This window comes from Xiphophorus maculatus, chromosome 18 (assembly GCF_002775205.1).
Source record: "Xiphophorus maculatus strain JP 163 A chromosome 18, X_maculatus-5.0-male, whole genome shotgun sequence".
NCBI lineage: Eukaryota > Metazoa > Chordata > Actinopteri > Cyprinodontiformes > Poeciliidae > Xiphophorus > Xiphophorus maculatus.
Genome location: NC_036460.1, coordinates 9,119,827 through 9,135,930, shown reverse-complemented (window position 1 = coordinate 9,135,930; position 16,104 = coordinate 9,119,827). Strand labels below are relative to the sequence as shown.

The 16,104-nt window shown below is 39.8% G+C and overlaps 1 protein-coding gene across 6 annotated transcripts in view; it reads right to left on the bottom strand.

Annotated features, from left to right (window-relative positions):
* Positions 1-15,492, bottom strand: part of LOC102230709 (ubiquitin carboxyl-terminal hydrolase 2-like) — a 55,052-nt gene extending 39,560 nt beyond the window's left edge. The window contains exons 1-3 of one of the 6 annotated variants that reach the window (XM_023351160.1): positions 15,247-15,492; positions 9,805-9,899; positions 813-1,611 (exon numbers count right to left, since the gene is read on the bottom strand). In XM_023351160.1, the coding sequence (XP_023206928.1) occupies positions 813-1,556 (744 nt within the window). In that variant the 5' untranslated portion in view covers positions 1,557-1,611; positions 9,805-9,899; positions 15,247-15,492. Of the gene's footprint in view, positions 1-812; positions 1,612-9,804; positions 9,900-11,221; positions 11,535-15,246 lie in introns of those variants that run through there. The other 5 variants (XM_023351164.1, XM_023351161.1, XM_023351159.1 and 2 more) reach the window with 5 other exon arrangements.
* Between the last annotated feature and the right edge of the window lie 612 nt (positions 15,493-16,104).

Sequence of the window (16,104 nt, the reverse complement as noted above, 5' to 3'; positions counted from 1 at the left end):
TCACATGATATATAAACACACACACATATACTGTATATATATAGTTTCATCTCAAGAAAATGTTGGAGATAAAACTAAATAAATCCAAACAAACAAATGACTAAAGCAAACATTAATTAATTTCAGTTGCGTGTGATACATTTTCACATAAGCTCACACGATACCCCTAAATAAGAACACAAACATACAAAATAATCATTTAAAAAATGAGTAATAAAAAAAACAAAAAACTACTTTCTAACTCTTTCATGTACAATGTTGCCACCCTGCGGGACTGATCTCATGTTTGCCAAGGAAACTCATAAATACTGAACTCAGTGAGGCCAGAGTGGCCGATAGACCAAGCTCACTCAGGAAAGTAGAGAGTGAGATAATTGCTGGCTTTAACAGGCATCAAGTGTCGAAGAGGTAATTTTATCACTATGGGTACTGAAGCTACTTACACACACTCAATTACTCCACATAATATAGGGGGGTGGGACAATCTGGACTTTCTATTTAGAGGTTCAAAATATTTCCATAGAAAGTCAAGTAAATCAATATGTTTGGTATTCACAGGAAACTCAAAGTAATTTGACCAACAGCGCCCCCACCTGGTCTAGAAACACTTTTATCAGTTGCAATGTGAGTATACTAAGCTTTCCCTTACAACACGGGGACTCAATAAAACAAAAGCAAAGCAGGGCAGAGGACATCAGTGGCAAATACCGCAGCTTGGATTCTACTCAGCCTCCATCAGTTTTCTTATTGATCATATCTGGATGAGCACACATCATGTAAAAGCAGAAGAAGAAGAAAAACAGAGGACTTACTGTGGAGTTCCTGCGCGGGGTGTCAGACATCCCGTTGCTGCTTGGTTCCCATGTCGAGGAGCTATATGCTCTGTTGATGCTGCTGCTACTGAAGGCCTCCTGAGTGGAGCTCCGCAACAGGCTCGAGCTGCCCGATCTGGAGCCTATGTCATACGACTCGGGCACGTCTTTAGTTCGACTGTGGTAGCTCCGTAGGGCACTGGTGGAGGAGGATGGGGTGGAGGAGGAGGATGCATCTCTGAGGCTCAGGGAGGACAAGTCCCTGCTCAGGTCACTCTGGGAGACAGACTTTCTTCTGTTGAGTGAGATGCTGGAGGCCGACGGTGGAGAAGCGAGGTAGTTGGACTGGTAGGAGCTGTAGCCTGAGTAGGCGGACCCCCCACTCAGACCTGAAGATCCGTAGCTCTTGACGGGGGTTCTGCTGAGGCTCTCACTCCGTCGGCTGTTAATGCTGCTGCTGCTGCTGCTGCTACTCCCGAGGATGTCGGTGCGAGGGATAGTTCGACCCCGGTCTCTATCGGGGTCCGAGGAGGCGCTGTAGTTGCGGCCGCGGGCGGCGGAGCTGCTCAGGTAGCTGGACGAGTATCCTGAGGAGGAAGTGGAGTTGGGGGACCTATAGGTGGACAGCCGGTCCCGCTCGCTATAGGTGCTGAGGCCCGGGGTCAGGGAGGGGCTGTAGGAGCTATAGTGGCTGGTGTAGGAGGAGCCAGCATAGCGTTTGGGGGTGGAGGAGACGCGGGACATGCTGCTGTTGCTGCTGGTTTTTCAGCCAGGGGGAGCCTCTGGAAGACTGCATCGACTGCAGACACAGCAAAGAGACACAAGCACTGTATTAGTTCATCAGCAACAATGGAATCAATACAAACACCACAGCAACATAGCAGGCAGGAGTCAGCCCATTATTTATCTGTGCCTCCCCTGAGCTCTGAACGAATGATTCAGGAATTTATCTGCCATCACATCACATCTGCTGTCAGTCTGCATTATCCGGAGCAAAAACTGACCCATTCACGCACTCATCACCCTGCCTTTAGGATTCCATCAATATTCGAGCCTCTTTACCTACATTTATTACTGATCACCGTACTGCAGCCTACAGTTCCTCCCAATATTCATGGCACATCAGCTTTTATCCAGCTGATTTTTATGACTGTTTCAAAATACAGCAGGAACAGGATTAAGACTGGAAGGACAGGTGAAAGGTGATGGAATCTCTTCCTTAGCTCACTGGGGAGTTGCAAGAGCAAGCTGGTGCATTTATCCAGCTGGCAACTGGACAAAAACTTGGACCTGGCACTGCAGATCTTACTCCACTAACCACACACTTAGTAACCTTGGCAACCACTCACTAGAAATATCGCAACTGCAGCTTCACAGTTCTTGAAAGGTATTTAAAGCAAACACATCGAGGTTTGCCTGGAGTCTTCCTGCTGAAATCTAAGAGTCGGTTTTCATCAGAGTTCTCCAACCTCTAGTTCTGGTTTAGCCCAGGTGCATTATAACTGTGACATTTAAAAAAAAACCCACAGGACTGCAATTTTCAGTGTCTTGTAAAAGTCTTCCACTTTGTCATTTTGGATTTTTTATGCACAAAGGTATGACATATTAGTGTATAATAGGGCTGGACATATCAATCTAAATATCTCTATGCTATTGATGTCAAGGTGAGTATTAGTATTGGATTGATACTAGCATTATGATATTGATACTTTTGTTTACAGTTTCTCTTCTTCATATCCAGCAGATTTACTCTAGTTCAAACCAGTACATATGCAGGAATTAAAATGCCAAATATCAAGAGTTTACATTTACAATTTGAGAAAATGCTTTTATACCTTTATAATGTTTGCATTTAAAATGTTTGCCTTCTTTCAAATAGGATCCGTGTAATTACCCAATAAGCACAACTACACTCCAACAGTGCTGCCCTCTCTCTCTTGGCTCTTTCTGATTTCACATTGTGAAATTTTGGCAGACGTTTATCTATTGAGGTAGCAAAAAAAAACTAAACTGATATTCATGTGTCCAGTCAAAGCCTATACCTAAATCCTAAAGTTGATCTCTACCAACACTTGAACATTGATATTCACAGCTGCCCTCTATCCCTGATCTGGAGCAACTTGGCAACGAGTAGAAACGGAAAAAGGTCTGCCTAGATGTGAAAGGCTGGCAGTGATGAACTGGACTTATAGATGCCTAATTGCAGGGAAAGGTGGTTCAACAAAATATTAACTCATGGGGCTGTGTGCATGCCGCTATGGAAAACGTTCCCTTGTGATTTAAATCTTGTTTGCTGGAAAAGTCAACAAGAACCCTTATTTCACAAAACTTTAACTTTAAATCCAGATTAAACAGATTATTTTTGATGCATCAAGCTGAATATTTTCTCCCCATCACCAACCACCGAGATGTCTCTCCAACAGATGAATACAGGTGAAGTCTATGTGTGGTGGAAGTAATGGCTGGCAGCCTAGAGTGTTACTGTTGCTGTCAAGCCTCAGAGAGGCTCCTGTTCACATGTGCAGAAGCATCTGAATAAATAAAAGTATCTGATGTTGCTCATCCGTGTTGAGTTCATCCAGAGAGGCTCCTATTTCTTTAACCTCACTCTTTCTGCTCTCTTCTCGCCTCTCTTACTGCTTCCTATTATCTCCTGCTCTTCCTTCATCCCTCTGTGAGTGTGGGCTTCCTTTTTTCAGAATATTCTCCTCTATATTGGCATAGCCTTCTTATGGTCTCTCTCAATCTGTTTTTCAACATCAAAAGGTTTCATCAATAATTCAGCCAATGGATCCGAACCAGGTACATGAGCACTCAGATGGAGGCAGGCCAACATATGCAGAAGCAGGCCATGTTCAACCAGATGAAGCCAGATGATGAAGATACTGTAAGTAGAGTGATCCTCTATAGTTTGGCAGGGTTGTTTTGGTTTTAGCATTCTGACACAAAAAGGAAGAATTATATGGACTCTAATGTTACTGAATCTGAGAGGACAAAGTCATCTTCTGGCTTCACTTTTCAATGTGATATCACGAATATCACATTGATATTGACTAAGTGTTAATTGCCCTGACTAAAGTTTTAATCACGCTATTTAAAAAAACAAATTTGCACAATAAAAATAAACTAATAATTAACAATCACTAGTTAGGACCGATGGAGATGAGAGGAAATCTATACACATCATGAAGGTTCCAGTTGCTTAAGATATCCATACTAGAATAAGGGTTGCCATATTGTGTACTGACCATGAGAGAACATCTGCGCTTGCCATCTGGAGACAGATATTGGACTAATTACATCACCCCATCTCACCCACAGGGTGGCTCAGTGACTGGCTTCAGCCTTGCTGCAGGTTCCCTGTCCCATGATGTGTAGAGCGAAGCAGAGATGGTTATGCTTGAACGGGTGAGACTGGTGAGTGGGGTCCTGTTGTTTTCAGTGATGGCTCGCTGTTCTGCATTAATTACCACATTTTATCATCATGTGGAAAGAGGATAAAAATGACCAATAATGCTGTGAAGGGACACATTAGCTTTATTCTGGGAGTACCACACTGTGCTATATTCTTTCAGTGTTTCACCAAGACAAAACATGTCCACCTGTCTAAGGACTATATTGGCCATGTTCAAAGTCCCAGATCTGTCCCCAATCAAACAAGAACCCAGTTCCTGTAGGTGTTCAGATGATCAACTGTCAAGTCATCAAATTGTGAAGTTATGTTTGACATGTCCAGAATTTTTATAACAACGTAAGTAACACAGTTACTTGATAGTACTATAAAATTGCACTATGTGTCAGGAAAGTTCATAATGTTGCTGCCGCTTTAATAAGGGCTTAATTCTTGCCACAGTACATGAAGGTTTGACTTGTAGAGTGATGTTGTCCTATGGACAGCTTCTCCCACCTGAGCAGAGAATCTCTGCAACTCCTCCTGACTTATCATGGGCTTTTCTTCCAAAAGGCTATCCAGCCTTCTTTTGAAAGGAATTAGTAGCATTAAGTTTTACTTATGGTATTAGAGTAGAGTCAGATTTGTTTGACTTCACCTGTCAACAATTTTTTAAATCATGTATAATTTTTATTTTACTTTGCAGTTATGTGCTGGCACAAAAACAGCAATACACCACATAGTTTTTCGCTGTAACATGACAATGTGAAAGTGTTCAGGGGGTGCAACTATACATTACTGCAGTGAACTGGAACATAGGCACACTGAATTTGCCAAATAATCATTATAGTGTATGAATTGCACATGTTACAACGGGAACAAAAACTCAACACACTTACACATTCTGGCTATTCTACCTTTTCAGCCTCTCCTGAGGCAGTGCTAACCGGCAGTTACCATGGCTACAGTAGCAACAAGTTATAGCCAATTTAAACTTCCTATCAGAGCTGCAGACTGGTAGCTACGTTCTTGTCCTTTCTTCAGACAAAGAAAATTACAGATTTCTGACCAGCAAGCCTCTATACAGCTGGGGGGGAAAAAAGAGATCAGACCACTGGCACCCATTACATAAGAAATATAATGGGTGCACCAAGCTTTTAGGACATCGCTATTAAAAATATTTCAACTGAGTGGCAGAGATGATTGCATTGGAGCAGTCCAAGAGAGGTTTCTAGCAGCTGCCTACTGGCATCGAGATGGAGAGATGAGGTTTCACCTACGGGGCAAGTTTCGGAGAACTGGGCCAAAATCTTTTTACGAACCTCACTTTGAATATGTGGAACTGGATCCCAGAGCAATGCTCAGCTAGTATGAATCTACCCAACGACCAAGAAAAAATAGAATCATGCTAGTATCAATCCAATACCAGTGGACAAAGTAACACTGCGTTTGGCATTCAGCTCAGCCGCTGAATGCAAATATTTGCGAGAAAGAAGTAAATTCATTCAGACTGACAAGGCTGTCACAGAAGAACATGACTCATTTATGATCTCCAAACTTTTACTCCAAAAGGCCAACAATATAAGTCCATGTGAAATTGCACAAACCAATGATAAATATCAATATCAGCAATGGCTTTTATATCTTGGTCCTCCGAAACTGCAGAAGAGCAGACATGAACTTCAACTCTTGCTTCTTTCTTAATATTTCTTCAGCGTAATATTTGCTCAGAGTGGGCTGAAACTGTAGTGATATGATAAAAAGGAGAACTAAATGGGAAACTGACTAGACACAGAGTTGCATCCAAATAGAATTAAACTCTGCTTCAGTTTAAGGGTTTGACCTAGAAACAGATTTCCTCACTATCATTATTTATTCAAATAACAAAGTCAAGTGTAAACCAAGACTAACCCATGATTCAACAATTTCTACATTCACCTTCAGAAGCAATAACTATTTGTAGTCGTTTTTTGTACAGAGTAAAATTTTATATGTCAAGGACAAATTTTGACCCACTCCTTTTTCAACATTGCATGAATTCATTGAAGTTTGCAGATACTGCTTTCTGCTCAACGCTGTTAGATTCCCACAACAGCATTTTAATCAGGTTCAGGTCTGGACTTTGACAGGGCACTTTGATTTGTCTTTTTCACATATCGTTCTGTACAACTGATTATTTTTCTTGTTTATGACTCATTTTGACTTATGTCAAAATGACTTTTAGGTCATTGTGACCTAAAAATGTGAGAGACAGAAGACTTGATTTAAGACTACATTCGGTGAACAGATAGGTTTATGGTCAACTCAATGGTAGGAGGACACTTTGGACCTGCAGCTGTAAAACAAGCCTAGACCTTCACTCCTCCACCACTGTGCTTTGACAGCAGCTGTTTATTCTGATGTAATTGTTTTGGTTTTACCCAAACAGCACTGTGCATGATAAAAAACCCCACCTGAACTTGGTCTCATTTCTCAGCAGATATTGCTGAGACATGAGCAATATCTGTAGTTCATTCAAATGTAGTTCATTCAAATGTACCTCTGGGATGCCTTTCCCAAAAGCTATACTTGGGGCCTGATCTACAAAGATTACAAATAAAGAGAACTAAAATGTGTGAGCAAGCATATGTAAAAGTGGTGCTGAAAACCTGAGTAAAAACTTTTCCAATTAAAAGCTAATCAACTTTTTTGAGCTTTATTTTGTGTTATTCTTCCATCAAGAACATACCTGGAGTGTTGCTTTGATTCTTTCATCCATGTTTGAGAAATCCTTTAATCTCCCCCGGCAGCCATTCGGGTTACCTGAATGCTTGGCCCCACAAAGCCCTAACAATTAGCACAAAGCTCCTACTTGGAGCTGCAATCTCCAGCTGAGCTTTCGCCTCACAGAACACCCCTTCCCACACCTGCCCCACTCAGCTCCTCCAGACTAGCGGCAGAGTTAGCAAAAAGCTAGTGGAACTGAACATTTGTTGAGCTTATACGAACTGTTTCTCAGTCTGACGCTCCTCAGAACGGTCGGAAACACTGTGAAACACAGTATTGGTTTATGGCTAGAAAATCACCTTTTATTCCAGAAGGTGTCTTTCCTTTCCTGTTGTCTTAAAAATTATAGACAGCAGATGTTTGTGTCACCAAAATCATTTAAAGTGTGTTACTGCGACATCTTTCTGAGGAGACCATAAATAAACAATAAAGTGTAATAATCACTGTTACAAAATCATTGGTTCAACTTTTATTGCTTGATTCTGGTTTTTGAGCCTTTCCGAGGCTGTTGATCTGCCCCACCACCTTGGCTTTTAGATAGCATGGCTGCTTTAATTTCACAGTTTCCAAGTCAGCAATATGTAGAAAGATGAAGAAAAACATTGCTTCACCTAAAGAGCTGTGACAGGCACAGAGCTATCACAACATCTGGTTGAAGTTGCTGGTAGGCGATGTCTTGTTATGCAAACATGTCTGTGGCACTGATTCAGCCAGTCTCACATAAAACAGACTTTTCTTCACCTCATCGACCCAAACCTTCATTGAGCCAAACGTAAGAACACTGACAGGTGGATTACATGATATTGATCTTCTTGTTACACTGAGATGCTCAACTGGGCTCCTGTGGATTTACAAACCAATCCACATCAGCAACATGTGACTTAGTGCAGCTTTATGCCACGCTTGGCTCAACAAAGTATTTTTCCACCACTGACTTTGACCATCACTAAGATACATAAATTCTAACTGGTCTTATTGGTTCTCACCTTAGACCTTTCCACATTTTGCCATGTGTATTATTGGCAAATTATTTAATAGAGCAACAGAACACAACATCTAACTGTGACCTGTAAGACAAGAATACATTGTTTAAATTTTTTATTTTTATTTTAAAAAAGTGTCATTCGGATTCATCTCTCTCTACTCTGACAACACCAAATAAAATTTAGCACAACCATTTCCTAAAGAAGTCACCAAAGTAGTAAACTGCTTCCACCTCTAAGTAAGAAACAAACATTACCTAGACCACCAATTCTGCTAAGCAGGTGCCTGCCTATATGTCTTGATTTCAAAGAGGAGACAACAGACTTCACAGCAAATGGCCTTTAAATACCTGAAAAACAGAGCACATGCTCAAAATCTTCCAAACAAATTTTTCTGAATCTCCGCCTACTACAGTCTTCACTACACAGCCTAGATTTGACAACAATAAGAACCTGGAGGGGAAGAAGGCCATTAGCATTTATCACTACCACCATCTGTTGGTGACTCACGCACAAGGCCGTGACTACAGTGCAGAGGACAGGATCTGTGGGCTGCAGTTACTGCTGCTGCACCCTCTGCACATGACCAACTTCATTCTTTATTCATTGACACAATCATTTGGTCATTTACATTCCATTACTAATTAAAAAGCTTATCAATCTCTGCTGATCCACTTACTGAGGCTGATGGATGTTATAATTTACAAAAAATTAGAGACAATAACCCTAACAACTTCTATTAACACCTTCTCAAGTACAGATGATTTGGACAAGAGAATTGTAATCTTCAGATTTACAAAATATGTCCTCTATGATTAAAAAAAATGAACCCTGCTTTTAATTAAGCTGTTGCTGACATCAGTTGAAACCATCAGGCGGATGATTCATTCAACCATCCAGCCTGTCAGCGCTCTCAGTGACCTGCGGTACCTGGAGGATTTGGTATTTTTGGATCTCATCTAGATTATGGCGGAAATGTTGCTGCAGTAACTTGTTACTTTTCATCCAACGTTTTAAGCGACAACACAGCTTATATTGACCGATTGTTTGGCTGGACTGGGTTTTGTTTATTTGCAGTGTTAATAAAAAGTATATCATGATCAACAAAATAATTTTTTTTTTGACAAAAATACAAACTCTTTAATGTCTAAATCAGAAAACTAATGTATGCCAATTAATAACCAATAAATAAAAATATGTAACCTAAAATAAGGGTTTGTGAACATATTCAACGGCTTTAAAGTGACCATTGAATCTCCAGCTATTTCAAGAGCTCATGGTGCCTTGCACACAAAACATGCTTTCAGGGCCCTGAAAGAATCAGCATCACAGACCTTCAAGCATACATATTCGTGAACAAGAAGTGCTTTTTAAACCTTTGTTTCAACCCAAGCCCAGCTGAAGTGCTACTGAAAAGCTCAATGTGAGTCTCATCAGACCAGAGCACAACATTCTAGTTAAAGTCTTAGGACAGCATTACACTTTTGATGGCAGACGTTGTTCTGGTATCACTCCCAAACAACTGGTTGCCATGTAGACAGTGTCTGACAGTTGTTATAGAAACTTGGCAAGAAGAAGATGCTACTCTTTGCTGCAGTTCTCCTAGCAGTGACCTTTAAAGCTTTTTGTCCCAATCCCGCTCACTGTGTGTAGAGGCAAGATAAATATGGGGCCCCATTCCAGCCTAAAAGAAATACACTCTCTTCCCCTTCGTATTTATGCTCCAGATAAACAGTCATGGGTGACCAATTAGAAGCTCCTAGAAACTCTGATCAACTTTAAAAACTGAAGTGTAAATGATAAAAACGCTTTACTTATATTTTTATCATTTATTTGTTTGGGAAGCTGGTACCTGCTGTATTTGTAGCAGTGTGCGTCAGACTTCATGGGTTTAGTGGCAGCTCATCCTACTGATGCCACCCCACAGTTTAAACACAGAGATCACCCCTGTGAAAAAACACAGACATGCCAAATGAGTGAGAACACAGGATCAGAGTGTAAAGCAAATGCAATGAAAAAGAGAGAAAATAGTGCAACAGGTGGACTTCTGGGTGTTAATCCAAATGTGATGGAGTTTAAGGTTACAAACTGATGGTCAGACATCCTGCTTTAGATATTTCTGGTAGAGGGAACAGAATTCATGGTTCCATCAATTACAAACAGTCCTCAAGCTTCTGAAGCAGCCTCATCCAAAACGTTGCTGCTTGAGTTCGCACTAAAACCAGGAAGATAGAGCCCATCACCCCAGTTCATTGGCTCTCTGCCTTGGAGAATAGATCATAAAATGTCTGTTAGTTTATAAAGCACCGAATGTCTACAACCAAAAAAACATTAAGGAGTTGTTGTCGTTGTATCAACTCTCAAGACCAGTCAGGTCTTCTGAGTCTAGTTTACGCTGCATCCCCAGAACTAGGACCAAACATGGAGAAGCAGCATTCAGCTTCTATGCACCACAAATCTGGAACCAACTTCCAGAAAACTACAAAAATTGTGAAATACTGAATTCCTTTGAATCAAGGCTAAAACCCCATCTGTTGTCAGACAGGTTCAGTTGACGCGATTTCTTGATTCTACAGCTCTAGTAGTAACCAAGTCTGCGTGTGACCACTGAAACTGAACCAGAAGAAATGTGATTTACTCTGGTTAATTTATGATTAGACTACAAGTGAATTAATCTCTCATATTTGATAAGATTGGTTTGAAGACCTTTTTGCTTTAATAAATCATTTGAAAAGTGCTTTTTGCATTTACTACTTTATCAGATGTTAATTGGAAACATTTAAGTGCTAAAAAAAATTCATAAACAGAGGAAATCTAAAGGAGGAAATCCTTTTTCACGGCACTGTGTGTGCAGAATGACAGTTAACATGAGAGAAAACCTTTCCATGGGTGACAAATATAGTGTGTGAGGAACTTGCCTGGAAGTCCTATAAATAGAGAAGTGAAGCAGCTAGAAGCTTAACTTTACAGCAGACACATTCAACTTTAAATGAACGAGCGATAATTAGAGAGTGGTGATGGACACTTGAGATCCTACAATCAAATCTAGAAAAGTTGCCCCTTTAAGCTCACACAAGGACTGTTTAGTCGAGTAGGTTCGAAAGAAAACATGCAGCAGCTTATTACCGTCATACTTAAAGAAAAGCTTCTTGTACTCATGCGAGAAAAATCTGGAACTCTGAAATATTATCCCCAACCCTCAGCCCAGCTCCTCATAGAAGATCACTAAAAGCTGAGCAAACAGTTGAGACCAGAACCAAGCAGGTTACCTGCAGGAAGACAAATGGAGGTTTGAGAAGGCTCACCCTTGTTGTTCTGAGCAGCCGGGCCTATGGACAGAAAGCAATAGGGGCGCCACTCGGAACGCTGTGGACCCACAGAGCAAGAGGATAGATAGGGTGAGCACGGCTGTCCAGAATGCCACGGATCAGGTTACAGAGCCGGTAAATATAGCAGACGCCCGTGACCTCCACAGGTCTCTCGACACTCCTCTGGCATTCCACTTTACTCTTAAAGGACTAGCGTTAAAACTTTCTGGAAGCCAGGCGGGCCAGAGGTGATTTCCAGAGCTCTGCTGGAGCAAACACTAAAAACATGCCAGAAATCATCTTGAAAAGTTAAGAATGCGCCTCAGTGGATTGTGATTCATCCACTAAGTTCCTCTGAAACATTGCCACTGTAAGGATGTTACAACTGAGCTAGCAGAAATTAATTATTATGTATTCTGACTATTCAGTGACTTGATCAAACCCCTTTTTGCATTTTTAGGGTTCCTTGCAAAAGTATTCAAATCCCTGGATATTTTTTTTCCACCTGTCATGTTACAATCACCAACTCAAAATAATTGTATTGAGATTATATATGATAAATCAACATAAAGCAGTGCCTTAATTGTTCAATGGAAGGGAAATAATGCAAGGTTTCTAAAATTTTAACAAATAACATGAATATGTGTGTTTATAACTGGATGGTCACACTGGATGGAGAGTATTTTGTGCACTTACAATTTTAGCCACAGTCCTAACATAAATACATAACCAACTGAGAATATTTTGGTAATTTGTTGATGAACTATAGATTTTTATACATTTTTCTAAAAAAATATTTTCTCGTTGACAAAGCATTGTATCTAGGTACATGAGACATTTCAAACTGTTTCTCCTGTAGACACAGTCATCTACGAATATTTTTGGAATTTCAATGTAGAATATGCATTTTGTGATTTTTTTATAATTTGGGTTGTTACTGGCATTATTATTTGAAATGACAGATGGCAATTTTTAAGTTGAAAAATATTGAATCTAGAGATATGGTGACAGGCTTTCACTATGCCGGATATAGACAATGTCATCTGAAAATATCTTGGAAATTTTATGACAAGCTTTATATATTTTGATGAGTTTTTAGATTCAGGTAATTTTTGAATTTTGTACAAATGATGATTTGCTTTTTTGTTGAAAAGGAGTTAAATCTAGAGAGTTGAAAATAAGTTGATCTAATTTCACATTTTCACAGAGTAATCAGAGTATTTTAGCAATTTTAGGATGAATTATATATTTTTCATGAATGAATTTCATATTAGAAAAAAAATTAAAATTACAGGTATTTTTTTCATAGAAAAAGCTGGCACAGGTTTGCATTGTTCCAGATATATACATAATTGTTGCATATTTATAATTTTATGATTTTTTAAATTGTTTTACAGTACCACCCATATGCAAAATATATTGTCATGGCAACAGCTTCCAGAAGTGAGCGCATATCCTGAAAATGTCCAACTTAGTAAACGTGTGAAGGTGACCTCTGTGACGCAGGGCTGATGGACGAGAGTGTGTGGGGAGAGGCGGAGATATGGAAGGACATACTGCTTAGGGCTTGCAACCCATTGCAATTCTACTTAAGATTTAGGACTGGGCTTTTACTAGGCCATTCAAAGACATGAATATGCTTTGATGCAAACCATTCTATTGTACCTCTGGCTATGTGGTTTATTGTTATCTTTCCATGTTTTCTGTCACTTCTGACCAGCACATCTGTCCCTACTGACAAAAAGCATCTTCACAGCATGATGCAGCCACCACCACGCTTCACTGTGGGGATTCAGGGTGTGTTCAGGGTGATGTTTTCCCTCCACATAATGTTCTAGGCCAAAATAATATTAAACTCAGGGCTCATCTGATCAGAGCTTGATTTTCCAAACGTTGGTGGTGGTAGTTGTTTGCAATGGATTTCATTTAATGTTACCAGAGCAAAAGGGGGTGAATACAATTACAATATACTATTTGGTCTTCACAATTCTGTTTTGTTTTTGAGTTGGTGAAACATATAAAATAAAACATAATTTACAGAACTTTGTGTTGGTGACGAGATGAATGTGATACTCTTGGAAGGCTCCGTGTGTCCGGAAACGCATTCCTGGACTGCGACACCAGGATCCAAATAAAAACGAGTATTCTCTGGCCAGAGGACATAGCTAACGTATGACAATGGAAAAAGACAGTCGGAGCTCTGTGCTGAAGTGGCTCTGAACCAGCGTATAGCGTTACGTGACACCGAGAGGAGACGGGTCTGTGATGGTACCGGAGCACTCAAGGCGGTACTCCGAGTGCCGTGATGTCAGCAGTGTACCAAACAGACTGATTACATGCGAGCAGAGGTGGAATGCCTGATGGAGACCACAGGAGATAACGTTATTCCGCGCCTTAGTAAGAAAACCAGTCAAACAACAGAAGTAGTGATAGCAATTCCGTCTCCATTCCAGGATCCGACTCATTTGGCTCAGTTCACCAGCAAAATCCCTCTCTTTCTGCAACACAATTCTAATTCAGAAAAGTTTTGAGATTTAATTTTGTATGATCGCAACACCATATTACAACAATGATTAACATATATTTTGAAATTATTTTATCAAATTTTCTGGGTTTTTTTTGTTCTTTGTTTTTTTCTTTTTACTGCCTTGTTTTCTTAAATTTTAATCAGGTGCCTGCCGTAAATTTTCCCTGTGGGGATTTTTGTAAGTATTTCTGTTTCTGATTATATCCCCCGATTAAAATAAATACAATTTTAGAAAGTTTTAGATAGCTGTAAACAATGAGATTGTTTCTGATGGGTGTTTCTTTCTATAAAAATGTTGTTGGTTTCTCCACTGTTGCCACATGCTTGCTCAGGATGGAGGACTGATGCCAAGTCAACAAGATTAAATTATCTGGGCTTCCTTAGGTGGACAAATGTTTACCAGCTGCCATTAGATAATTAATTGACTTTGACTACACAGTACTAAAATTAGAAACAAATTTAACATATCTGATATGGAAGCTACTATATAGTTGGATTGTATGGGGAAGACTTGAATTATTTCAGAACTGAAATTATATTCTATTGTGACATGGATTGAAGTTGTCTTGTAAAGGGCTTTGAGATTATATTTATTGTAATTTGATGTTTTTGAAACAATGTCTAGAAATGAACTCCATACAAAGGTGCTAATTACATGGTTACTTACTGCTTATGCATATTTTGACATGTGCTGCTATTATGCTATAATAATAATAATAATAATGATAATAATGCCAATAATTATAATTCCATTGTTCATGTGAATGAGTCACTCATTCATTATGAGTGGGCACAAGGAGCCGGCTCGGCTCCGGGCGCCACATCACTAATCAGCAGGGTTGCCTGGTGATGGAAGCGGGTAGGCTCGCAGGAATGCAGCGCCAGAGAGGGTACGAGGGAGAACATAGAGGCAACCGTAAACCCAACGTTCCTCTAACCTGCCGCTGGGAGATGCAGCCAAGTTAATACACCACTTATAAACTATCCAGTATACACTTTACGGCTGTGTAAGCAGGCCGAATACGCCTCAGTGGTAACTCATGGAAACGCATTCAGGACAGCTGCATAGACACACAGCGCCAAACTGTGCTGTGACAGCGAACTGAGGCACTGCTGCGGGACACACTGTTCATACTTTAGCCGTATAGATATGACCAATAAAATCACAAGGATACGTTTTACTCTACATATAATAAGTGAAGATGAAAAGAATAAGCAGGAATACATCGAACTTTCTCGAGTTTTTCCCAACCGCTGTTCCCCACAGCAAGCTTCGTTTAAGGAATAAAAAAAAAACATACAATCCAATCAAACATTCTGTTTTACTCAAATCTAATGTTGTTTTTACCTATGAATTCTGCCCCAGTACTGGGACTAAGCTAAGTAGCTAAGTGTCAAGAATAAGAAGAAACAGCACCTATCAGGGTTATGGAGGTAGAAGGGAACTGCATTCACTCACCCCGCAGTTGGAGATCATCCCGATCCAAACGGGCACCGAAACGCCCCCAACAGAGTCCCCCTTTATCTGGTCGGCGCTTCTATCAGACCACAGGGTCCAGGGTTTAATTTTAGTAAAACGATAATGTTAAACCGATGAGAAATCTGAAAAAGGCTTTAACGAGGCGAGCGCTGGTGTTTAGCCATATCTCCTTTTCGCCGCAGTTGTAGAGTTTCAGCAACCGAGTAACGGCCCATTTCGCTTTAACGGTGACGTCAGGATGGCCACGGAGCGAAGCTGTGATTGGTTCAAAGCAAACTCAGCACGTCACTGGCCATAGATGCGAACCGCCTCCTACACCGTCACCATAGCGACTAACGTAAACATCAGAGAATCCTTTCATTGAAAATATGCGACGTTCGGTCGCGTGGGAGATCTATCCCGTTGCTATTTCTGTGTTTTTTTTACAGGAGATTTTTATTGGAAAGCATAATAATAATAATAATAATAATAATAATAATAATAATAATAATAATCGCCCATTTTAAAACAAAAATATAAAGATTTAAATATATGTAACTTTGAGCTAATATTTAAAAATAAAGGAGGTAAATTGACAGTTTAATGATTATATTTATTTTATAAATAAAATTCTCACATTGCCTATAAATGTAGTTCATTATTGCTAAAAAAAATCACTCAACCAGGTTTTGTATTGTAATTAATATACTGAATTATATGATTATACATAATTACTATACTAAATAAATTTTAAAAAGCTGAAATCTATTTCTGACAAGTAATTCCCAAAAAGTTAGAATATTATGTCATATACCCTAAAAATTAATCTAGTAGTAAATTGTAAAAAAACAATATTTT